Source organism: Saccopteryx leptura, chromosome 5 (assembly GCF_036850995.1).
Source record: "Saccopteryx leptura isolate mSacLep1 chromosome 5, mSacLep1_pri_phased_curated, whole genome shotgun sequence".
In the NCBI taxonomy this organism is placed as follows: domain Eukaryota; kingdom Metazoa; phylum Chordata; class Mammalia; order Chiroptera; family Emballonuridae; genus Saccopteryx; species Saccopteryx leptura.
The window spans coordinates 80,904,842-80,930,797 of record NC_089507.1 but is presented as its reverse complement, the minus strand read 5'-3'; the positions used below and the strand labels follow the sequence as shown (position 1 = coordinate 80,930,797).

Below are 25,956 nucleotides of genomic sequence, written 5' to 3'. Positions count from 1 at the left end.
ACAAGCCTGCAGCTAACATTATAGTCAGTGGTATATGAGAAAGCTTTTTCTCTAAGATCAAGAAAAAGACAAGATGCCCACTCTTACCACTATTATTCAATATATATAGTATTAGAGGTCCTAGGCACAGCAATCAGACAAGTAAAAGAATTAAGACATATTCGAACTGGAAATAAAAAGTAAACTTGTCATTATTTGCAGATGACACAATACTATGTATAGAAAACACGAGAGAATCTAACAAAAATAAATAATAAATAATAAAGTATTCCAGGAAATAGCAGAATACAAAATTAATATACAGAAATCCGCTGTGTGCCTAATACACTAATAAACAATCAGAAGAAGCAATTCCACTTAAAATTTCATCAAAAAGAATAAAATACCTAGGAATAAATTTAACCAAGAAATGAAAGACCTGTACTCTGAAAACTATAAGACACTGAAGAAAACTGAAGAGGACGCAAAGAGATATGGATATATTGTGCTCGTGGACTGGAAGGATTAATATCATTAAAGTGAGCATACAATGCAAAGCAATCTATAGATTCAATGCAATTCCTATAAGAACACCAATGACACTCTTCTCATAATTTAAAAAATATTTCTAAAATGTATATGGAACCATAAAAGACCACAAATAGCCAAAGCAATTTTGAGAAAGAAGAACAAAGTTGGAGGTATCCTGGTACCTACTTTCAAACTGTACTATAAAGCTATAATAATCAAAATAGCATGGTATTGGCCCCCAAAACCAGACACACAGATCAACAGAACAGAATAGAGAGCTGAGAAATAAATTCTCGCTTTTATCATCAATTAAGGAGGTAAGAGTATACAATAGAGTAACGACAGTCTGGTCAACAAGTGGTGCTGGAACAATTGGACATATACATGCATAAAAATGAAAAGACCATTCTCGCACACCATATACAAAAATAAACTCAACATAGATTAACCACTTAAATGTAAGACCTAAATTCATAAAACTCCTAGAAAAAAACGTAGGTAGTTCATCATTTGACATCAGTCTGAGTAGTACCTTTTTGGATGTTTCCCCTCAAGCAAATGAAACAAAAGCAAAAATAAACAAATGGAACTTCATGAAGCTAAAAAGCTTCTGCACAGTGAAGGAAGTTATCAATAAAGTAAAAAGACAACTTACTAAATGAGAATATATTTGCAAACAATATATCCAAGAGGTTGATATCCAAAACATATGAGACTCATACAACTCAACAACAACAAAATAAACAATCCAATTTAAAAATGGGCAAAGGATCTGAAAAGACATTTTTCCAAAAAAGACATATGGTACAGATAAATGAAAAGATGCTCAGCACCACAAATTGTCAGGGAAAAGTAAATTAAAATCAAAATGAGATACCACCTCACACAAGTAATAAAGGCTATTATCAAAAAGTCAACATGAAAAAAGAAAAAAAAAAAAACCGAAAAAGTCAACATGTGCTGACAAGGATATGGAGAAAAAGGAACCTTTGTGCACTACTAGAAATGTAGATTGGTGATGCCACTATTGAAAACAGTATGGAGATTCCTCAAAAAACTAAAAATAGATCTACCATATGACCTAGCAGTTCTAACTCTAGGTATTTAGCTAAAGAAAACAAAAACTAATAAAAATAAATAAATGTACCCCTATGGAAGCTTCTGGTCAACATGCGGCATAAGTAAATGCAGTACTCCAATCCTCCCATAACCACATCAAAAATACAACTAAACTACAGAATAGCCATTATTCAGAACCACATGAAACCAAAGTTCTACAACTAAGGATATAAAGCAGCCACATCTACACTGAGCCCGCAGGGGTGCCATATCAAAGTCTCCTCCGTTAACCTGTCACGTTCACCCCACCCTGGTGATTCCATAAGGTACCCCCCCCCCCCCCATCAACTTGAGGGCCCACCCAAGCTGATTCCACTGGCTTTTCCATACAAATGGCCTGTCTTGGCTCATGCTTCAGATTTTCCTAAAATCTCTTGAACAAGCAGCATCTGGCCTCAGCATGCCCTGTTGCCCTCTGAGTGGCCCTAGACCCAGTACTAGTGGCAGCTGGCCTTGATTTGCAACTCGGCCTTGCCTGGGTACCTCCAAGCCCAGCACAAGTAGCAGCCATCTGCAGATTGCTTTGTAGCTCATGCTGGGTGGCCCTAGGCAGAATACAAGTGGTGGCTGACATTGGCCTATATCTCCTGGAAGGGCCCAGAGCCAGCACACCCAGTAGACAGCTTCAGACCATGTTGACATATCATCCAATCACCCCCACAAGTGATACACTCATGAGGCAGACTCAGCAGACACCAGAGCCCTGATAAAGTAAATCCTGCTCCGTGGTGTGGGCCCCTACACAGCTAATCCTCCATGGTGGTTGAGGCCAGTCCTTTCAGCTGATTGGCTTACAGGTAAATTCCTCCCACTGATGTGCCAGCAGCACTCGAGGCTGAACGACCACAGGAGGGAATACATACCCCAAACAGGGGGCTGCTCTTGGAGTGCCCAGCTCAGGTGAACAAGAATGCTGTCCAGTGGATCCTACAGGACACCTCCTACATTAGGCCACTTGACCAAGCCCAGGGGACACAGCAGCTCTACCTGATACACAGAAACACAGGGAGGCTGCCAAAATGAGGAGACAGAGAAACATGTCACAAATGAACAGTACAAATCTCCTGAAAAATAATTAAAATGGAAAAAAGCAATCTACTGAATGCAGAATTTAAAATACTGGTTATATAGATGCTCAATGAACGTAGGGGAAGAGTAGATAAACTTAGAACTTCAACACCATAAAAAAGAACCAGTAAGAAATGAAGGATACACTAACTGAAATGAAAAATATTTTACAGAGAATCAACAGTAGAGTAGATGAAGCCAAGAATCAAAAACAGTGATTTGGAATATAAGGAAGCAAGAACTACCCAATCAGAACAACAAAAGGAAAAAAGCATTAAAAAAAGGAGCCTCTGGGACAACTTCAAATGTACCCACATTTGCATAATGAGGGTGCCAGAAGAAGAGAGAGAACAGGACACTGAAAACCTGTTTGAAAAAATGACAGAAAACTTCCCTAACCCGGTGAAAGAAACAGAAATAAAAATCTAGAAAGCACAGAGAGGCTCACACCAAGACACATAATAATTAAAATGCCAAAGGTTAAAGACAAAGAGAGAATTTTAAAAGCAGCAAGAGAAAAAGAGTTCTACAGGGGAGAACCATAAGACTGTCAGCTGACTTCTCAACAGAAACTCTGCAGGCCAGAGGGAGTGGCACAAAATATTCAGAGTGATGAGAGGAAAGATCCACAGCCAATATTACTCTACCCAGCGAGGCTCTCATTCAGAATCGAAGGACATATAAAGAGCTTCCTAGACAAGAAAAATCTAAAGGAGTTCATCACTACCAACCCAGTATTATATGAAATGTTAAAGGGTCTTCTTCAAGAAGAAAAAAGGATCAAAACTAGGAACAATAAAACGGCAATAAATCTATCAACAGTTGAATCTAAAACAAAACAAAAATAAATGAACAAGCAGAAAAGAAACAGCCTCACAGATACAGAGGACATCTTGCTGGTGGCCAGAGGGGGAGGTTTGGGGTGTGTGTGAAAAAGGCGAAGGGACCAAGTCTGAACTGGTTGTTACAGAACAGCCATGAGGATGTAAAGTACAGCATAAGAAATACAGTTAATGGTATCCTAATAACTATGTACAGTCTCCAATGGGTATGAGATTTATTGGGATGACCACTCAGCTATGTTATATAATGACTAATTACTGGGGTGTATACCTGAAACTAATATAATATTGCATGTCAACTGTAACTGAAAAAAAATGATTTACAAAAGTGCATCGCTACGTTTACTGCAGTATTATTTACAATAGCTAAAATATGGAAGCAATCTAGGTGTTCACTGATAAATGAATGATGATGATGTGGTATTTATATGAAATGAAATATTATATGGCAATAAAAATAAATGACATCTTACCATTTGTGACATCATAAGTGACCTAGATAAAATTACACTTAGTGAAATAAGTCAGACACAAAAAGACAAATACTATAAAATTTCACTTATAAGTGGAATCTAAAAAAACCAAAACAGAACAAAAATAGAGTTATAAAAACAGAGACAGCTTGACCAGGTGGTGGCGCAGTGCATAAAGAATCAACCTGAGATGCTGAGGAGTCAGGTTTGAAACCCTGAGGTCACCAGCTTGAGCATGGGATCGCACATGACCCCATGGTCACTGGCTTGAACAAAGAGTCACAGGCTCAGCTGGAGTCCCCCAGGCAAGGCATATATAAGAAAGCAATCAATGAACAACTGAAGCGATGCAACTATGAGTTGATGCTTCTCATCTCTCTTCCTTCCTTTGTCTGAGGGAGGGAGGGAGAAAAGGAAGGGAGGGAGAGAGGGAGAAAAGAGAGGGAGGGAGGGAAGAAGGGAGGGAGGAAAAGAGGAAGGGAAGGAAAGGAGGGAGGGAGGGAGGGAGAAAGGGAGGAAGAGAAGGGAGGGAGAAAAGGGAGGGAGGGAGGGAGGAAACAGAGTTAACCACAAAGAGATGGGTTTGTGAAAAAGGTGAAGGAGAATATAATCAGTAATAGTGTGGTAAGTTTACACAGTGACAGATTATTGCATTATAAGGTATAAAAATGTCTGATTACTATATATTTATATAATATTGTATAAAATATTATAACTAAAAAATATTGGAACTAACATAACTAACATAATATTGTATGCCAACTATACTTAAGTAAAAACACAACTAACATAAATAACCTGAAACTACTATAACTAATATAATACTGTATATCAACTATACTTAAATAAAAACAAAACAAAATATAAATGACCTGTCTGATCAGTGGTGGCTCTGTGGATACAGCATCGATCTAGAATGCTGAGAGGACGCAGGTTTGAAACCCTGAGATTACCAGCTTGATCACGGGGTCATCAACATGATCCTAAGGTTGCTACCTTGAACAAGGGGTCACTGGCTCAGCCTGAGACACTGGTCAGGACATTTATGAGAAGCTATCAATGAACAATTATAGTGAAGGAACCACAACACAAGTTGATGCTTCTCACTCTTTTCCCACCCTCCTCCCCCCAAAAAAAGTCAATAAAAAAATAACTAAAATGAGAATGATTAAACCTAACTAAAATAAAGATGTTAATGTCTCTATTATAATTAAGATGAAAACCTCCAAATTTAGGAATTCCTACTTGGGAGAAATTTACTATGTAAAATGAAAACTTCTAAGACATTTATAGCAAATATGTAACCAATTATAAAAAGAAAAGACCCAACAATATGCAGTCCATACTATACTTCCAGTATATAGTGATACTGCAGACTGAAACTAAAAGGGTGGGAAGATGGTGTTAGTTATTCAAAAGAAGGTAGGAGTAGTTGTTTTAAATTAGATAAAGGAGACTTCAACAAAGAAAATGATCAGAGACAGAGAGGAACATTGCACATGGTAGAAAGGTCAATCTACCCGGATACAGAGATCCTAAAAGTTGTATGTACCTACCAGCAACAGAGCTACAAAATGTGTGAAGCAAAAAATGACAGAACTGAAAGGAAAAGTGGATAAATCCACCAATATAGGTGAAAACTTCATACCTCTTTCTCAACAATTACTGAATAGTCAGAAGATCAGCAAGAATACAGAAAACGCATCACCACTATCAACCAAATGGATATGACATGTAAAGAACACTCCATCTAGTAACAGCAGAATACACATTCTTTTCAATTGTCCATGGAACGTATACCAAGACACGCCCATGATTTCTTAAACAAATTCCTTAGCTAGTATCATGGCATACAAAATCAGAACTTGTTCTTTAATATAAATAAAAGTTGATGAAACGTATTGGTATTAATTTTTAATATTGATTTTGCCTATATTTGCTATATGATATTTTTGATTATAGTAAGAATCTTTTGGAAATATTTTCAATGTAAAAGTAATCCTAGCCTGACCAGGCAGTGGCGCAGTAGACAGAGCATCAAACTGGGACACGAAGACCCAGGTTCAAAACCCCAAGGTCGCCAGCTTGAGCACGGGCTCACCAGCTTGAGTGCGGGGTCGCTGGCTTGAGCATGGGATCATAAACGTGACCCCAGACCCCATGGTCGCTAGTTTGAGCCCAAAGGTCTCTTGCTTGGAGCCCAAGGTCGCTGGCTTGAGCAAGGGGTCACTTGATCTGCTGTAGCCCCCAGTCAAGCACATATGAGAAAACAATCAGTGAACAACTAAGGTGCGCAGCGAAGAATTGATGCTTCTCATCTCTCTGCCTTCCTATCTGTCTGTCTGTCCCTATCTGTCCCTCTCTCTGACTCTGTCAAAAAATAAAGTAATTCTATAATCTCCATAAACAAATTTCTATTGCTTTTTAAACTCAAAGCCACCTTACTATTATTCTATATTTAATAATGTCATACCTATGCTGATGGACAGAAATCAGAAGAAATACTTACCGGATCCCATGAGAGCACAGATCAGGACCATGGAATTATATTTGATTTCAGGAGCACTTCTCTCATCTGCTAGCAGTTTGTGTAAAATCTGTACAAGTTTAGCGCTTTCTAGGTCTTTCTCAGCAGTGCCTAGAATATGAAATAATTAAAGAAGCAGTTATAACATCTACTGTGTATAAACCCAGTATGATCTGAGTAAACACTGCTTCCCTTTCTAGAACCTGACCATGTGAAACCTTCCAAAAGGGAATGATAAATAATAATGACCTAGACATGATATTCAGACCTCATTAAAAAAAGGTTGAGAGCTAAATTTTAGCAAATATTTCAGGAGTTTAAGCTAAAATTTAAATTAAAACATTTCTTTTAATATGGAGCAATTTAAAACCTTTCGTTAAACATATACAAAGCAGAAAAGATGGTATAGCAATGATACACTATGTACTAACATCTTCATAAATTATCATGACCAATCTCTGGTTTCATCTACCTACTCTCACACATCCCCAATTGTTTTGGAGCAAATCCTACAAATCACACAATTTCCTCCACATGTACCTCAGTACTTATCTTTAAGAGATAAAGAATGTTAATTCCTATCAAAATAAGAGCAGTATTTTCTATAAAGTATATAGATGAGCTTATACTAAAATTTATATGAAAAGCCACAGGCCATAGAAGAGGCAAACAATCTTGATTAAAAAGAACAAAATGGCCTGACTAGGTGGTGGCGCAGTGGATAGAGCGTCGGACTGGGATGCCGAGGACCCAGGTTGCCAGCTTGAGCGTGGGCTCATCTGGTTTGAGCAAAAGCTCATCAACTTGAACCCAGGGTCCCAAGGTTGCTGGCTCGAACAAGGGGTCACTCGGTATGCTGAAGGCCCACGGTCAAGGCACATATGAGAAAGCAATCAATGAATAATTAAGGTGTCGCAATGTGCAATGAAAAACTAATGATTGATGCTTCTCATCTCTCTCCGTTCCTGTCTGTCTATCCCTATCTATCCTTCTCTCTGTCTCTGAAAAAAAAAAAAAAAAGAACAAAATGGGAGGAATTCTCCTACCTGATACTAAGGTTCACTATATGACAAGCTTAGTTATCAAGACAGTATGGTATTATTGGCTGACAGATATATAGATCATAGGAACTGAATATAGAACCACCAAGATAGACCCACACAAATATGCTTAATTGATCTGTGATAAAGGTTCAAAATCCAATGGAGGAAAGGTAGCCTCCTCAACAAATGTTGCTGGCAATTAGTCATAGGCAAAAACTATAAAACTTAAAAAAAAATATAAAGAAATCTCAAAACTTAATAATTAAAAAGTTAGACAATGAGCAAAAAAGACAAACTGGCATTTTAACTAAAGAATATATACATAAAATGGAAAATAAACATATGGAAAGATGTTCAGCATCATTACAATTAAAAAAATGTATATTAAGACCACAATGAGATATCTCTCTCTATGAGAAAGACTAAAATGAAAACATAGTGACAATGCCAAATGTCAGTGAGGATGCAGAGAAAACTAATCATTAGACCATGGTAGTGGGATGTAAAATTCCACAGCCTCTCTGAAAGACAGTTTGCCAGTTTCTTTAAGAATTAAACATGCAGTTACCATATAACCCAGCAATGCATTCCAAGGTATTTATCCAGAGACATTAAAATTTATGTTCACATAAAAACCTATATGTGAATGTTCACTGCAACCTTATTTTTAAAAGACTCAAACTGGAATCAGCCAGATGTCCTTCAACAGGTGCATGGTTAAACAAATTGCGGTATGTACATACCACGGACTACTATTCAGCAATAAAAAACTACCAAGACACAAGACAAACCTGATGACTCTTTAAGCAAGTATGCTGAGCTAAGGAAGCCAATTCTAAAAGATCACATACTATTGAATCTATTTACATAACAGTAAAAAACTAAAAACATTTAGAAAGGAAGGACAGATGGGTGATTTCCAGGGATTAGGAATAGCATGGAGGTAGGGGCAAGAGGTGGGTGAATGCAGTTATAAACGGAGGGATCACTGTGGTGTGAGAACTAGTCCGTATCTGGACTGTGATGGTAGATACACAAACCTACACATGTAAAAAAACTACATAGAACTAAACATACATACTAATGAGTATAAGTAAAACTGGGAAATCTAAATAAAATAGGTAAATAATATCAGTTTGAAATATTATACTATTTATAGTTTTGCGAAATGTTACCACTGGGAAAAATTGGACACAATATACGAGGTATCTCTCTGCAATATTTTTTGAAACTGTATGTGAATCTATAATTATCTATTAAGAAAAAAGATAAGGACTCTTAAAAGTTATGCAAAAAAATTTATAGTAATAACTCCTTAATATCAAATGGCCTATAAGGGAATAAGACTGAAAAATATGGTTTCAAAGTGTATTGTGCATTATAAAGATAGCGGAGGTTTATTTTTATACCTTAAGCTTGAGGAGCCTAGGAAACACTAGGCAATAATAATAAAAAAAAGGTATTATTGCCATTTTATATAGTTCTATGGAAAGGTAACCAGATGCAGGCAAATACTCAGCTATCAGGAAGCTGACAAAATTATAGCCTGTTTGGGAGATACGGCACAAAACCAGATTCACCCCAGGCTTGGAATCAAGGATATGCTGAAAGTGCTACATTATTTCAAGCCATTTAAAATTATGCTATGAACACCGTTTGGTAATTGATGTTCTGACCAACTCCCAGCCCTCCTTCACAGCTTCCACCCTTTAAAGGATCTGGACTTCAAGTGACTCTCATAACTTACTCACACCGTGTGGGAATCATAGGTTAGGCCAGAACTCAAATTGACCTTCACAGCCTCCCTAGCTATAAACAAACATCACTCAGAGTAAGCATACATTGTCTTGAAACCTCTTCTTTTATCCTTAAAATTAAAAAATATTTACATCCTACTTATACATATGATTTCAAAAAAAATTATATATTGTTTAAAAATTCCCAATCCTTTATGAGGACAAAAATTCAAATTTCTCCTACCTCAAATCTGAGTAAATCTGACACTGGAGGAAGGTATGTTTATCTTTGGCTTCTCCTTCCTGGGCTAGGGGTTGATGGGTCCACTTCCTCCAGAGTGAGGATTATGGACAGAAGTCACCAGTGGAAATTCAGGTGATCAGTTAACAGTATTCACCCAAAATGCTTTGAACTGGAGGACATTAAGTATAGTCCTCCTTTGTGTAAGGCAGCCTCAGGCCTTAACCACAGGCCATGTGACACTGATTGTTGCCCAGATAACTACATCAGAGATTGGTTCTTAAGACAAAGGTAGCTACCCATAAGCTAGCTGCCTATGAGATAGTGTCGACTGACTGAATCATTGAAACTCTGTTTTTGAAGAATTGTGAATGCAAAATACACAGAAGAATGACACAAAAGGTGAGAATTTAAAATGAAGGCAAAACAACAGAAACCACAGTGATAGATGGTTAGAAAGAGAATTTAGTAGTAGAGATGGAAGAGAAGATCTGGATCACTGGAAAAGTAGCAAATTGTAACCAGCAGTTGCATTCTAAAAATTGTTTCATTTATCTGAGGCCTCCTGAAAATGTTTCTGTATTCCCTAAGTGCTTATAATTTGAGATAACATTTAAGTCAAACTAACCTTAAAGCATTGCCCTAAAGATGTTACCAAAAAGCACAACCAAAAGGGACAGCAGCTGTAAGAATCTGTAGAGTATGATTCTCCATAGACTCATACATAGGTATAATAGGTATAGACACACACTGGCTTCTAGTCAAGGTTCTGTCTAACTTCTATTCCACTTCTGTGCTTCCTTTCATCCAAGATAAAAATAGGAGAAAGTAAGTTTGTCACTACGGTACTTACCCAATTCTAAAGCTGCTATTAGTGCCAAAGCAACAAGGGCTTCATTCTGCATTATTACATGTTCACTAGTTGCCATGGTAACTAAATGTTTGATGCCACCGCTCTGTACAATGGTTTTAATTACATCCTACAATAAATAAATATCACATAATTACAAACTTTAAATTTAAACATAAAAAAGCTACATTATAATCATTCAATTCACTGTTAAGTTGAATGGTTTTCTGACAGTGTCCTGTATGAATCATTACATTTCATAATTTTTTTCTGTACAGAAGAAGCTTTTAGCATTAAATAAGTCTATCAAAAGATAACTCAAATTACCTAAGTGAAAAAGACCACTGCAGTTCATATCAAGAAACAGAAAGTCCCAGAAGATACCAAAGTCAAAGAAATACAAGGACCATTGACCCAAATGTTAACTTACCACAGGATCAACAAAAGAGAATTAAACTTGTGATAATAACAAAAATGTTTTTTTTTTCCCTTCAAAATTTTATTATAGCATCAAGTATTGCTTTTCAGATTCTCCTGGTAAAGTATTTGTTTGGTAGCTTTATCCTTTGTTGGATCTGATGAAACTGGATTACATATAAAGGGAGTGAATAACTCCTGTCACCAACACTGTGAGCAAAAATTACTGACCCTCTCTGCACTTCAGTGACTTCATCTATAATGTTGTATCTCACTACAGTTATTACAGGAAGAGCACATACAGGAATATACAACAAAGGTTAGATAAAGAAGCAGCCTGTCCAAGTTAGCTTCAATGGCACAAAACTAATTGTAATTAGAAGTATTTTTTGAATTAATTGGCTAAAATATTAGAAAAACGGGTTTCCATTATGCTTCTGTCTATGTAAATTTTTAAGAAAGCTATTTATAGACAGTATGTTTGCTTTGAGACCAAACTTGTTTAGTCATCAAACATTCTAAATCAATAGAGTCCAAGTACTGAGTTTTTATGGTAGCTGTGTTCCTGCATCTAATAAGTCTTTTTTCATCAACCTCTTTTAGAAAGCAAAAATATATCTTTTAAAGTCTTGTAGAGTTAAAAGAAAGCCTCTTGACATACTGGCTACTTGGTGGCAGTTGTTTTGAAGGAAATTTGTATAGCAGAAACAGCCTCCTCTTAAGTCTAAGCATAGATTCTGTTTCCATCTCACTTTTCTAGAATATTCCATTTAAAATGCCTGTCCTCTCTCCTCCTACTTCAATAAGTGCTTATTGAATAGCTACTCTATAGAGGTGCTTTGCTTGATAGGGTGAGCGATAAAAGATAAATGAAGCATTGTACTTGTGTCATATGACAAAAAGAATTAATAATACTAATAGCTACCCTGAATGGAGCAACAACTAAACACTGGACATTGTCCTGGGTAGCCAACAGGTATTACTTTTTATGTTCACAGAAAATCTTATTAGCTAGATATTAAGATGTGAAGACACTTGATTTAGTATATAGCGCCTATAAAGTCTGAACTCATTTCTGTTGGATTCCAAATTCTTACTCTTATTACAGAAAAGAATAGAAACAAACAAAAAAAAAGCTCAGTCTTCAATTACTTCTTTCAGAATTTTTGATTAATGTAGAATCCATGATACTGGTTTTCCAAAAAGGCCACTCAAATGTTTTTAGTTAATGGTTTTCTCTGGAACTTACTTTTGATTTACTGTGTCGTATGAGGGCGGAAAGCAATCTGTTTGACTCTCCCATGACACCAGCGTGATCTTTGGCTTCACACCATTCCACCAAGCGCTCCACTAATTTCACATTCTTTCCCAGCTGTTCAGCAGCTTCTGCTATAGGAAAGAAGGCAGACCACAAAGGAATGAATCTGACAGGCAATCAGCTGAAATAACTGGTAAGGATGTAAGAGTGCAAGAAAATTACATGCTTAAGAGACATGACATGATTTTATTAGAACAAGAACTGCAAATACAGTACTTCATATCTGACGGACTATTTGGTGTTTCCTATATAAAGTTGTGGACTTTCATACAAAATACAAAAATAAGCAATTTCATATTCCTTCAGGTCAGCCTAGTAGTATGTTAGTACTCTATCAAACTATTAACAAAGGGTTTGTAGAAGGACTCTAAGGAATCAATAAATAGAAAGGCTTTTAGAATTTAGAAATAAATACAATTCATTCCAAGGAGTGGTTTTCATTGCTGTTTCTGTACACAGAAAAATGATCTCCCTGTGTGCAAAACTAATTTTTTTCAAAATTGACTGATGTGTCTGAAGACAAGGTAAAAATGGGTATGGAATGCTAAAACAAAAACTATGAGGAACTGTTAATAAATCAACCTAAAACTAAGAATATATAGAGGGATGCAATATAGTTCCCATTTCAAGTCAATTATAGCCTGACCAGGTGGTGACGCAGTGGATAGAATGTCGGACTGGGATGTAGAGGGCCCGGGTTCAAGATCCCGAGGACGCCGGCTTGAGCGTGGAATCACAGACATGATCCCATGGTCACTGGCTTGAGCTCAAAGGTTGTTGGCTTGAGCCCAAGGTTGCTGGCTTGAGCAAAGGGTCCCTTGCTCTGCTGGAGCCCCCAGTCAAGGCACATATGAGAAAGCAATCAATGAACTAAGGTGTTGCAACAAAGAATTTATGCTTCTCTCATCTCTCTCCCTTCCTGTGTCTCTGTCACTGTCTGTCTTGCTTTCTGTCACAAAAACAAAACAAGACAACAGAACAAAGTCAATTATAACAAGGATGGGAATTAATGAATAGGTTCTAAAACCAGTCTCTTTTTGTCTTTATTTGCTATTAATTTTTATAATTATGTAATTCTCAAAACTAAAAACAAGTTCTTTTTCAACCAGAGGCACACTGAGACCATGATCCCAGAAAGTGCACCATGGGGAAGCATTTCTTTTACCTTGTGCATCTATTAACATTCTTAATGTTCCCAGAAGTTTGAACTGAACCGGGGGCATTTCAGATTTAAGGAATTTCAAAACTGTCTCTGTGACCCCAGCTGATAACATCTTTGCTTTATTTATAACTAGAGAAAGAGAAAAAAAAGAGACTATGGTTAAAATGGTGTTAGCATTCTTAACGATAATAATTCATTTCAGCACACAGTTATTGAGAGTCTTATTATCTTTAAGGCCCCATGTTTCATGTTTTTCTATTTAAAAAAAAACTTATCCTTTTTGTCTATAGGATCATAACATACAAAATCAAAAGTAACCTTCAAACACTTAAATAATATGTAAAGGAAATTTGATAATGTTGCCTTCTTATTCATGAAAACCACAATTATTCCTCAACTTGACTACATTTCTTTTTAGCTCTGTTCTTGACCCAGCGGTGTTCATATGGATGTATAGATATCAATAAACAACATTATCTGGTATATGAACCAAACTAATCTTATACAGATTATATCTTCATATTGTTATACTATTTCACCTAAGCAGAAATTTATTTTTAGAAAGTAGAATAAAAGAATAGTTTAAATCACCTTCTGTAGTATTATTTCCCACAATAATGTGATTTCATGGCTCAAAAGCCTTTAATCCAAAAGGACACATTTAGGGGACTCTTTTAATTGATGCCATCATTTTACCTAAACTGAAAGTGATTTAAAAAGCTTAACTATATAATACAATGAAAATCCTGAGTTCACAAAAGGTAATAGAATTATTTGAATTACCTTAAAAAGGCAAAGATTATGCTTGCAGTTTCAGAAAACTAATTTATCTCCATTTCTCAGTTAAAAAAATGTAAACAATTTGAAGACATTTTTTCTTGGTCAAGGAAGGTCTACAAATCACATCAAGTAAATATCTTACAAACAACAGATTTTATTTCTTACACACTTGCTTTCCATTCTGCAGCCTTACCTGGAATGGCCAGGTTTCTGAGAGCACTCAGGGCTGCGTGCTGCACTGTGACATTGCCGTCTTCTACGTGTCTGTCCAGTAAGTCCATCAGTTTTTCTACGATTCCATTGTCGACCATATGGATACAATTGCCATCTGAACAAAATAAAGCATTTTTTTATTCCTCTGCACAAACATCTATAAGTATTTTGTAATACTAATGCCCACCCTTAGTTATATAGGTGAAAATGGAACCATAGGAAAATAGAATGAATTCTAACCCTTCCATTAGATTTCTATTTTTTTTTAATGTGCGAGAAGTCCAATTATGAAGATTCTTAAAATAGACTAAATTTTAAAAATAAGAAAACTCTCTAGCTTAAACTGATAATATGTCAGAAGATGAATAAGTAGAAACCACATGCTTAAAATATCTAGCAGTAGAGAAGTATGCCTGAGTTCTGCCAATGTTACAGAGACAGTATTCTACATTTTGTTATCATGGCTGATACTTATTTTTCAATGATAGAATTTTTGAAACATTTAAAAAACAGTATTAAAATGAACCACCATTTACCCTACATTTAATTCAATAATTATCAATATTTTTCCATTCTTAATTACATCATTAAGTAGTGATGGTTCCCCAAAAGAATAGAGTGAAAATGGAGTAAGTATGTCATCCATCATAATAGAACAACAGTTCATAGTACAATAAAATCAAACTAAACACAAAAGTAACCCATATTTCTGAGACACAGTGTGAGCATCGAGACTAACAGCAGGAGTGCCAGACTTCTAAAGTAAACGTGGAGGTCTGCTGCCTCTGAAATACTAAGCTAAAGTAAATATTCTACTTTATTTTTTTATTTTTTTTAAGATTTTATTTATTCATTTTTTTTTTTTTTTTTTTTTTTTTTTTAGAGAGGAGAGGGAGAGACAGAGAGAGAAAGAGGAGAGAGAGAGAGAGAGAGAGAGAGAGAGAGAAGAGGGGGAGGAGCTGGAAGCATCAACTCCCATATGTGCCTTGACCAGGCAAGCCCAGGGTTTTGAACCGGCGACCTCAGCATTTCCAGGTCGATGCTTTATCCACTGTGCCACCACAGGTCAGGCCAAATATTCTACTTTAAACCAGAGTATTAGCCCCACTTAAGTTTTGGAGGTATAAAAGTATAAATCGAGGCATGATAACCCTACAATGAAAACTCAGATCATTAAATCCAAAATAAAATCACCAGGCAAGAGAGAATATCCTTCCAAATCAGATGTTTATTAGAATGAGACTCAAGTTTATCAACCTCTGAAGTGCACAGTACTCAAAGGACTTCCTGATCACCATCCATGATCTTTAAACTGCTAGAACTTAGCTGAATTGCATAAAACATGAAATTTGTTAGGAAAGTCACTATGAATATTCCAGGTCTCTGAAAAATTAAGGTAGCAGTATACATACATACTACACACAATTCAAAACTGTTCAGTTTTAGTATATGTAATGTCAAAGAAAATTAAAAAATACAGACCATCTGATTAAAAAAATATGCTTACCATTTCTGGCAAAATTTGCAATTGCCAATGCTCCAGCAAGCTGTAGCTGGTGGTTATTTGATGGAATCCAGGACAGCACCCTTTGAAAAACATTACCTTTTCCTCCTTCAAATAATTTCTGCATAGATTCATCTGGAGATAAATGAAACAAACAGAAAAGAGGAAAATAATTACGAGTAACAAATCCACATTTCTAAGTGAAAATCCAACTGGGAAACTACAAACTTCAAAAACCGTATCATTTATAAGGGAAAAAGTAATGACTTTTTCTAATAAACTTTTAGTGGCAAATGGACAAGAGAATTTAGATTTTTTCTAGCCTAAGTCCCAAGTACCCATCTGGCTGATAGTCCCTTGGTGTCATAGCAGTCTCTTCTATATGACAGCTCTTTAAAGAATGAAAGATAGTGAAGACTCCTCTTTCCCAGGTTTATTATCTCTAGCCCTCTCCGAATGTTTAAGATTTCAAAATCATCTTATCACCCAGACTAGGAAAATGAGAAAATGCTCAATAGAGTGTTTACAAAAGAGACAATACATTTTTAAGAATCTGATAACCATGTTTTTGGTTGGTAAATGACAACTCACCTCCAAGAAGTAATAAAACCATTAGATCGGAAGCAGTTTTGAGCTCAGCAATATCATCCTCTTTGTCACTATCCACTTTCTGCTGAACAATCTCTAGCAGACATTCTACCAAGCCTGCTTCAACCAGCTGTAGTTTAATAGCATCTAAAGAATAATGTGAACAAAATAACCAAAACTTGAGAATAAACAGGAGTCCTGGGACAAGCAATCCATTATGAGGAATTACAAGAAACCAAGACAATGTATATTATATAGATAACACACCATGGAAGATTTCAGTTTCAAAAAGTGTCTCAGTGCAGCCTAAATACAGAAAAGCATTGCTTTTCTGTTTCAAATGATGTTACCTTTCAGTGTCTGCCAGCACCTAAACAAACTGAATTTCAGCTCTAACGGTAAGTAGTATCACTTCACTGTTATTCTAGACACTGAGTTCATGTTTAAAAGTCAATACCATAAGATATCCCACATTGTTTAAAATAAAACACACATACCTGTTACATAAAGTTAAAATATATTCATTAATGGAGTTTGAGGACAAAGTTATTTAAAAGTAAAGAGCTACTGGTAAATTTTAAACTATATCACAAGTATATTTGGATTCATATTTGTATAAATGGTCTCTTTCTAGGGTAGTTAACAAATCTGTAACTTTCTGAATTGTGAAAGTCATGTTTTTAAAAAAAGCTGCAGCCTGTCCAGGTGATGGTGCAGTGGATAGAGCGTCAGACTGGGATGCGGAGGACCCAGGTTCAAAACCCTGAGGTCACAGGCTTGAGTGCGGGCTCATCAGCTTGAGCAAGGGGTCACTGGCTTGAATGCGGGATCATAGACATGACCCCATGGCCACTGGCTTGAGCCCAAAGGTCGCTGGCTTAAAACCCAAGGTTTCTGGCTTGAGTCCAATGTCATTGGCTTAAGCAAGGGGTCACTCACTGTGTGGTAGCCGCCTGGTCAAGGCACATATGAAAAAGCAATCACTGAACAACTAAGGTGCTGCAACAAAGAATTGATACTTCTCATCTCTCTCCCTTCCTGCCTGTCTGTCTGTCCCTATATATCCCTCTCTTGGACTCTCTGTCTCTGTCAAAAAAAAAATAATAATAATAATAAAGCTTCAGGTTTCATTAATTTGAAACTTTCTTGGGTAATGACTATGTGGTGGTTCATTATACTATATTCTCTACATCTGAATATATTTTAAAACTTCCATAATGTAAGGTAAAAGGAAAAAATAACTTTCAAACTTTCTGATGGATAACCAATAAAATAAGAAATCTGAGAGAGAGAATTTACATCCCAATTATATTTTTAAAAATTATCTTCATAGCAAATTCTCCCATATCAAATCAATTTTGTTTGTACCACCCTATAATTTATTAAACATTTTTGCATTATAGAACTAATATCACTGAAGATTTTATATTCACATCCATATCTGTCCCTTCCATTAGAACAGCTACTATTGAATATATATACCTCACTCATCTTTGTATTTAATCTAACCTGGCCTACCTAAATGCTTTGGGTCTACCTAATACCACTTAGAAATACATTTGCTATACAGCAAATATATTAAAGATGTTAGTATTTAAAAATTTCTTAAATATTAAGATGTTTTTAAACTTAAGCTTTATTTTTCAGTTGGATTTTATCTTATTGCCTTCCTTAAGCTCTCATTCACATATCTACAGCAATAGTAGTTTCAGTTTATTTCAGAGAAAAAAAATACTGTTTTATACTTCAGATAATCAATTTTAATGTGTTACTGTTTATTTTTGTTTTGTTTTTTGTTACTACCAGGACCACTAATCTTAGAATATCATCTCAGAATACACAGCATATTCAACCTGTAATATTTTTTTAGAAGGTACATTTGTACTGGGTCATGCTGAAAGTAGGGCGTTTCCTTGGTTACGGAATGCTAGGGCTAGAAATGTGCTGTAACTAGAACTGAAAGCCGTGATGAAAAAGCCTTAAAAATACTAAGAAACCCTGACTTATACAAAATCCCAATTTAAATGTTGGAATCACTTTCCTTTGCATATAAGGAAAACCAAAGGTGATATGCTAAGGATAGTCTAGAAACAGGTTTTCAAAACTATCATTCAATCTACTGCACAATTATAAAAGAGGAGTGAAGGTGGTGGAGGAGAAACAAGAAATAAAAATGTTAATTCAAAATACTGCAAGGCTGATTACAGGTAATTCTCTGGCATAAATATTGACTGAAGATCACAATAAAAATTTCATTTGGCCAAACTACCAAATGAGATAAAAACCAAATTTCTCCCTAAAGAATAAGGTCTAAGGCATTTAAGAAATTAGAAATGTGTCAAGATTAAAGTTCACAGCTCCTCTCACAGTTTGACTGTAATCACGTATGTGTGTGGGAGACTTAAATAACCTTATTAAGGAGGACTAGCAAGGCATTCTGCTACCACAGAGTCCAGCACACACCTGTCAGTATTTTTCTGCCCAAGGGCATTTACCTTTATCCCTAGCCTTTGCGCGTATATGTGTGTGTATATATATTCCCCTCCTGCATATATATATATATCTATCTATCTATATATATATATATATATATATATATATCTGTATTTTAAAATCTCTTCTATCAGAAAAAAAATTCCCTAAATGCAGAAAGTATATAAAATATGCATTTAATAATTAATAAGCCAATAACCATGTAACTGCCACCTAAAGAAATTCACTATCAGCCCTGGCTAGGTGGCTCAGTGAATAAAGCACTGTTCCAGTGCACGGAGGCCACGGGTTCGATCCCCGGTCAGGGCACATATGAGAAGCAATTCAATGAAAATACAACTAAGTGGAACAACTAACTGGAACAATGAGTTGATGATTCTTTTTCTCTCTTTCCTTCCCTCCCCCCTTTCTCTCTCATCAATGGAAAAATTAAAAAAAAATTAATTGCCAACAAGGCAGGAAGCCCTTCTGTGAACTGCATTTTCCTATCACAAATCCCTCCCTGTCTCTCTCAAATCACTTCCCTGACTTTTATGGTAATCACTCCAATACTTTCCTTTACTGTTTTCACCAAATAATCACTCTTAAAATCTACAATTTAAGGCCCTGGCCGATTGGCTCAGTGGTAGAGCGTCGGCCTGGAGTGCGGGAGTCCCGGGTTCGATTTCCGGCCAGGGCACACAGGAGAAGCGCCCATCTGCTTCTCCACCCCTCCCCCTCTCCTTCCTCTCAGTCTCTCTCTTCCCCTCCCACAGCCAAGGCTCCATTGGAGCAAAGTTGGCCCGGGTGCTGAGGATGGCTCTGTGGCCTCTGCCTCAGGCGCTAGAATGGCTCTGGTTGCAACAGAGCGACACCCCAGATGGGCAGAGCATCGCCCCCTGGTGGACGTGCTGGGTGGATCCCGGTCGGGCGCATGTGGGAGTCTGTCTGACTGCTTCCCCGTTTCCAACTTCAGAAAAATACAAACAAACAAAAAATCTACAATTTAATTTTACCTTGTTTTTAACTTTATATACAAAATCTTACAATACATATTTTTCAGTTAGTTTTCTTCCTGTTCATATGTTTAGAATTCATCTAAACAATTGGATTTAGATGTCTTCATTGCTTTTCTTAACTATGTATCTTTCCATTTTGTAAATACACCATGATTTATTAATGCTACTGTTAATGAATGAGTTACCATTTTCATCATTATGAATAATGCTATGAACATTCCTGTAATGGTTCCTGGTGCATATATTTCTGGGTATATTTCCTAAGAGAGGAATGCATATCTCCCATTCAGTAGATACTGCTTTCTAAAGTGCACCAATTTACATCCCACCAGCACTGGACGAGTCTCCACTGCTACACAGCTTTATTGCTAGGTATTATCAGATCTGCTAGTCGGTAAATAGTTTTTATTTTGCATTCCTTGTTTATTAATGAATTGAGGATATTTTTACATGTTTATTAGCCATTTGGATTTCATCTTTTGTCAAGTGCTTACTCAAATCTTTTACACATTTTTCCCACTGGTTTTCTACATTTTTTGTAATGACGTGTGTAAATTTTCATATATTTTACACATAAGCCTTCTCTTGGTTATGTGTATGTGTGTATGTGTTGTAAATGTCTTCTCTCACCCACTGTCTTCCTTTTAACTCTTTTTTTTTGTTTTTTGGGTTTTTTTTTATATTTTTCTGAAGCTGGAAACGGGGAAGCAGTCAGACAGACTCCCGCATGTGCCCGACCGGGATCCACCAGGCATGCCCACCAGGGGGCGATGCTCTACCCATCTGAGGCATCACTCTGTTGCGACAAGAGCCACTCTAGCGCCTGGGGCAGAGGCCATGGAGCCATCCTCAGCACCCGGGCCAACTTTGCTCCAATGGAGCCTTGGCTGCGGGACAGGAAGAGAGAGACAGAGAGGAAGGAGAGGGGGAGGGGTGGAGAAGCAGATGGGTGCTTCTCCTATGTGCCCTGGCTGGGAATCGAACCTGGGACTTCTGCACGCCAGGCCGACGCTCTACCACTGAGCCAACCAGCCAGGGCTTCCTTTTAACTCTTAATGGTATCTTGAGTAATGGAATATTTTACTTCTAAAATGAGCAAATTGATCAGATTCTTCCTTTATGGTTAGAGTTCTTTGTGACCGAAGAAAACTTGCTGTATTTCGAGGCCATGATGATACTCTCCTACCTTATATTTTAAGATAAACAACTTTCATTTAGGACAAAACCTATCTGAAATTAATTTTTTTAATATACGGTAGTATGAGGTGGGGGGCATATATGTGTGTCTCCAATTTTATTTTTTTTCATATTTCTAGCATTGTTTACTAAAATAACTATACTTTCCATATTGTTTTACAGCAACTTCTTTTTACCCCCTAATAAAATATCTCTTAATGTAGCTGTTTCTGGGCTATCATGTTCTACTGGTTCTTCTCCATCCCTGCATTACTGCCACACTGTCCTTTAACTACTATAGTTTTATCACAATAAATGTTTAATTATTATTATGCAGTAAGACATTTCTGCAACCTTGTTCTCTTTCACAGTGTCGTGGCTATTCCCGGTCTTTGGGATTTTGATTAGAACTTCATTAAGTCTTCAGCTCAAGATGGGGAGATACAGCATCATTAGAGCATTGAAATGTCCAATCTATGAAAGTGATACAGGTCTCCATTTATTTAGATCTTCTCTAATTTTTCTTGATTATTTTCTACAGAGATCTTAAACATCATTTATTAGTGCATTCTTAAAATATTTGATATTTTATACAATGGCAAGCAAATTTTTTTAAAATACATTTTTTTCTTTGTGCTGATATACAGTAATATAGTGTTTTGACTTTTTGGTCTGGATTTTGTTTTGGCAAGCCATCTAATTTATTTTTTATTTATTTATTTTTTTTATTTATTCATTATAGAGAGGGGAGAGAGAGAGAGAGAGAAGGGGGGAGGAGCAGGAAGCATCAATTCCCATATGTGCCTTGACCAGGCAAGCCCAGGGTTTTGAACCGGCAACCTCAGCGTTTCCAGGTTGACGCTTTATCCACTGCGCCACCAGGCAAGCAATCTAATTTTGATAAATTTTTAAAAACTGATCTGGGTTACGGCTAGCAGTGACAAATATGAAACTGGACATTGACCATCTCATTAGCCAAAAGCAGGCCCATAGTTCCCATTGAAATACTGGTCAGTTTGTTGATTTAAATTTACTTGTTCTTTATTTTAAATATTGTATTTGTTCCCATTTTGTTTTTTTATTTTAAAATAAGATATGTGCAGTGTGCATAGGGATTTGTTCATAGTTTTTTTATAGTCCGGCCTTCCAACAGTCTGAGGGACAGTGAACTGGCCCCCTGTGTAAAAAGTTTGGGGACCCCTCTAGACAATCTGGGAAGTACCTTTAGGGGAAAAGCTGGTTAAACGTGCATCTCATAGAGTTTACTTCTGCTCTTCCAAGGTTTATATACCCCTAATTTCCTACTGCTTTTGGTTACCCTCTAAGGACATTATACAGTTATTTTAACATTTTGTCTATGATCTATAATTGTCATCAGCAGGTAGGTTTTGTTTGATACAAGCTACCCTGCCATTATTAAAGATCAAAGAAAAAATAATTGAGGAAAAGAATTAAGAAATAAAGTAGTGTATTATCATTACTTCTACAGTATTCTATTATACCGGAGGTCTAAACAAGTGCAATAAAATAAGAAAAAGAAAAAGTATATAAATTGGAAAGGTAGAGAGAGAATTTGAATTGTTTGCAGATGATATATAAATTCAAAACAATCCATAAGAAATCTTTAATTATAATAAAAGTTAATAAAGATGCTAGATATTAGAGAAAAAAAACTGATCTGTATTCTTTTGGATTTTTGGCATACATAATCATATCATCTATAAATATTTTATTTTTTCCCATATCTTTTCTTTCTTACTCTATTGCACTAGTTCATACAATAATGAACAGAAGTATGGATGATCCTTTTTTATTTAAACTGACTTAATTTTTGTTATCCTTATATTCCTCTTCAAGTGTATGATGACTTCCTTAACCCATTCCCCAGTTCTGTCTAAATGATCATGTAATCTCCCAATCTCAAAGGAAATGCATTTTGTTTCACCATTATGTTTCTGTAGGCTTCTGTATATATCCTTTTCATTCTGTACTAGTGCTGCTTTACAAGTTTTTAAAAATCATGAATGCACCTGAGTGGTGGTGGTGCAGTGAACAAAAGCATTGACCTGGGACACTGAGGTCTCAGGTTCGAAACTCCAGGGTTGGAGCTCAGGCTCAACGGCTTGAGTGCAGGGTTGCCAGTTTGAGCCCAAGGTTCACTGGCTTGAGCAAGGGGTCACTGGTTTGGCTGGAGGCCCCTGATCAAGACACATATGAGAACTAAAGTGCCACAACTACAAGCTGATACTTCTCATCTCTCTCCCTTACTGTCTGTCTCTCTCTCGCTAAAAAAATCAAAAAATCATAAATGCATAGTTTATTGTATCAAATGCTTTTCTGAATCTAAAAAGATCATATAATTTCTTCGTTTTAATAAGTTTAATGCAACAGAATATATTAATTGCATTTTGAATATTTTTGAGTGTAAACTCTCCAAGTTTTAATGTGTTGCACAGATCACGTACACTGATTATATACAGAAGAGGTTCATGTAGACATATTTTGAAAGAGAATATTTCTGCTCTAAGTTATGGCTGCCTGAGCTTTGAACTGTCTTGAAAAATTGTACTTTGAATGTTAAACTATTTCCGCACGTTCAGAATAAGTCCAATTCGTTATGAGGATCAATTTTAAATATACTACTAGATTCATTATGTATTTTCTATTTTACTAATTTCAGCTCTATAGATTTTCCTCTCTCTATGTTCTCTGGCTTCATTTGTTTTCTTTTCCATAAATTTCTGAGATGAATACTAAGCTCATTGCTTTTACTTTTCTAATATATTCATTTAAAACAAAAAAAAATCCCCCCTAAGTACAGTTTTACCTATATTAGATAAGATTTGAAACAGTATTTCCATTTTCATAATTAGAACATTTCCTATTTTCCATCATGTTTCTTCTTTGACCTCTGAGATATTGGCAGCATACTTTTAAAAATCTGAACATACAGGATTTCCTGGTTATCTCATTATTAGACAATTCACTTAAGTCAGAGAACATACTTGGTAAGGTTGCAATCCTTTGAATTTGCTGAAACTTTTTCCATGTCTGTGTGTGTGTGTGTGTGTGTGTGTGTGTGTGTGTGTGTGTGTGTGTGTGTGTTTACTTTTTTTACAGGGACAGAGAGAGAGTCAGATAGAGGGATAGATAGGGACAGACAGACAGGAACAGAGATGAGAAGCATCAATCATCAGTTTTTCGTTGTGACACCATAGTTGTTCATTGATTGCTTTCTCATATGTGCCATGACCGCGGGCCTTCAGCAGACTGAGTAACCCCCCGCTCGAGCCAAGTGACCTTGGGTCCATGCTAGTGAGCTTTTTGCTCAAGCCAGATGAGCCTGTTCTCAAGCTGGCAAACCCGGGGTCTTGAACCTGGGTCCTCCGCATCCCAGTCCGACGCTCTATCCACTGCGCCACCGCCTGGTCAGGCTGTATATATTTTTAAATGTTTTATGTGTACTTAAAAGAAAGGGCTCTGCAGCTGGATATAGAGTTCTAAAATATGTCCATTAAGTTAATTTTCTTATCCATGTTGTTCATATATTCTATATCCTTATTGTTTTTTTTAATCAGTTTGTTCTAGAAATTACTGAAAGTATTAAAAGCTTCCATAATATTTATGTATTTGTGTATTTCTTCCTAGAGTTCTGAATACTTTTGCTTCATATGTATAATTGTTAGAGCTTCCAGATGAATTGGAACTTGCACCACTATGAAGTCAACTTCTTTATCTCTAGCAAGTTTTTAAATCTTAAAGTCAATTTTATTGGTTATTTTTTTATTGGTTATTAATATAACTACCTCAGCCTTCTTTATGTTTAAATGGTACATTTTTTTCAGTCCTTTTATTTTCAACCATTTAAAACTCCTTATATTTAAAAACTGTTGCTTGTTTAAAAAGTATAGTTTTTTAAAACTTAGTTGACAACTGGATTTTTTTTATTTGTATTTTTCCAAAGTGAGAAGTGGGGAGGCAGACAGACTCCCACACGCGCTGGAATGGGATCCACCTGGCATACCCACCCAGGGGTGATGCTCTGCCCATTTGGGGCATTGCTCCACTGCAACCGGAGCCATTTCAGCAACGGAGGCAGAGGCCATGGAGCCGTCCTCAGCGCCCGGGTCAACTTTTGCTCCAATGGAGCCTTGGCTGCGGGAGGCGAAGAGACAGAAAGAAAGGAGAGGGGGAAGGGTGTAGAAGCAGATGGGCGCTTCTCCTGTGTGCTCTGGTCAGGAATCAAACCTGGGACTTCCACACGCCCGGCCGATGCTCCACCACTGAGCCAACCAGCCAGGACAACAACTGGATTTTTAACAAAAGCATTTAGGCTACGTGAATAATTATTGAAACATTTTCTTAAATCTAGTATATTTATGCTCTATTTGTATCCTCTGTTCCAAGTTCCTTTTTCTCTCTTCTCTTCTATTATTTTGGATGGAAGGGGTATCTATCTAGCTAGCTAGCTAGCTATTTAGTAACTCAAATATTTTATTGATTTTAGAGAGGGGAAGGGAGAAAGCAGGAAAGAGACGGGAACATCATTTCCTATATGTGCCTTGACTGGGGATCGAACCAGCAACCTCTCAACTTCAGGATGATGCTCTAACCAACTGAGCTATCTGGCCAGAGCTGGATGGAAGGGGCACTTTTAAAACAACTGCCATAAATCCTTCCATTAGTTTAATAGTTATATGTGGTTTTTAAAATTATTTTAGTAGTCACCTTAAAAGTTAAAATTTTTGAATAATCGAGTCTAACAGTATTTTCTTCCATATAATATAAGGGTCTTGGGAATCTTAAGCACCTTTCACCTCCTCCAAGATTTATATATTCATTTTGTGGTATATATTAAATTATATACATATGTACTTTAAACTTCATCATAAATTATT

The 25,956-nt window shown here is 36.4% G+C and overlaps 1 protein-coding gene across 5 annotated transcripts in view; it reads right to left on the bottom strand.

The window, feature by feature from the left end:
- Positions 1–25,956, bottom strand: part of RAP1GDS1 (Rap1 GTPase-GDP dissociation stimulator 1) — a 153,123-nt gene that overhangs the window by 7,145 nt on the left and 120,022 nt on the right. For 4 of the 5 annotated variants that reach the window (XM_066387293.1, XM_066387296.1, XM_066387294.1 and 1 more), the window contains 7 exons: positions 16,395–16,538; positions 15,807–15,938; positions 14,280–14,414; positions 13,310–13,435; positions 12,076–12,215; positions 10,413–10,539; positions 6,522–6,650 (listed from right to left, as the gene is read on the bottom strand). In XM_066387293.1, the coding sequence (XP_066243390.1) occupies positions 6,522–6,650; positions 10,413–10,539; positions 12,076–12,215; positions 13,310–13,435; positions 14,280–14,414; positions 15,807–15,938; positions 16,395–16,538 (933 nt within the window). The remainder of the gene's footprint in view (positions 1–6,521; positions 6,651–10,412; positions 10,540–12,075; positions 12,216–13,309; positions 13,436–14,279; positions 14,415–15,806; positions 15,939–16,394; positions 16,539–25,956) is intronic. The other variant, XM_066387295.1, reaches the window with a different exon arrangement.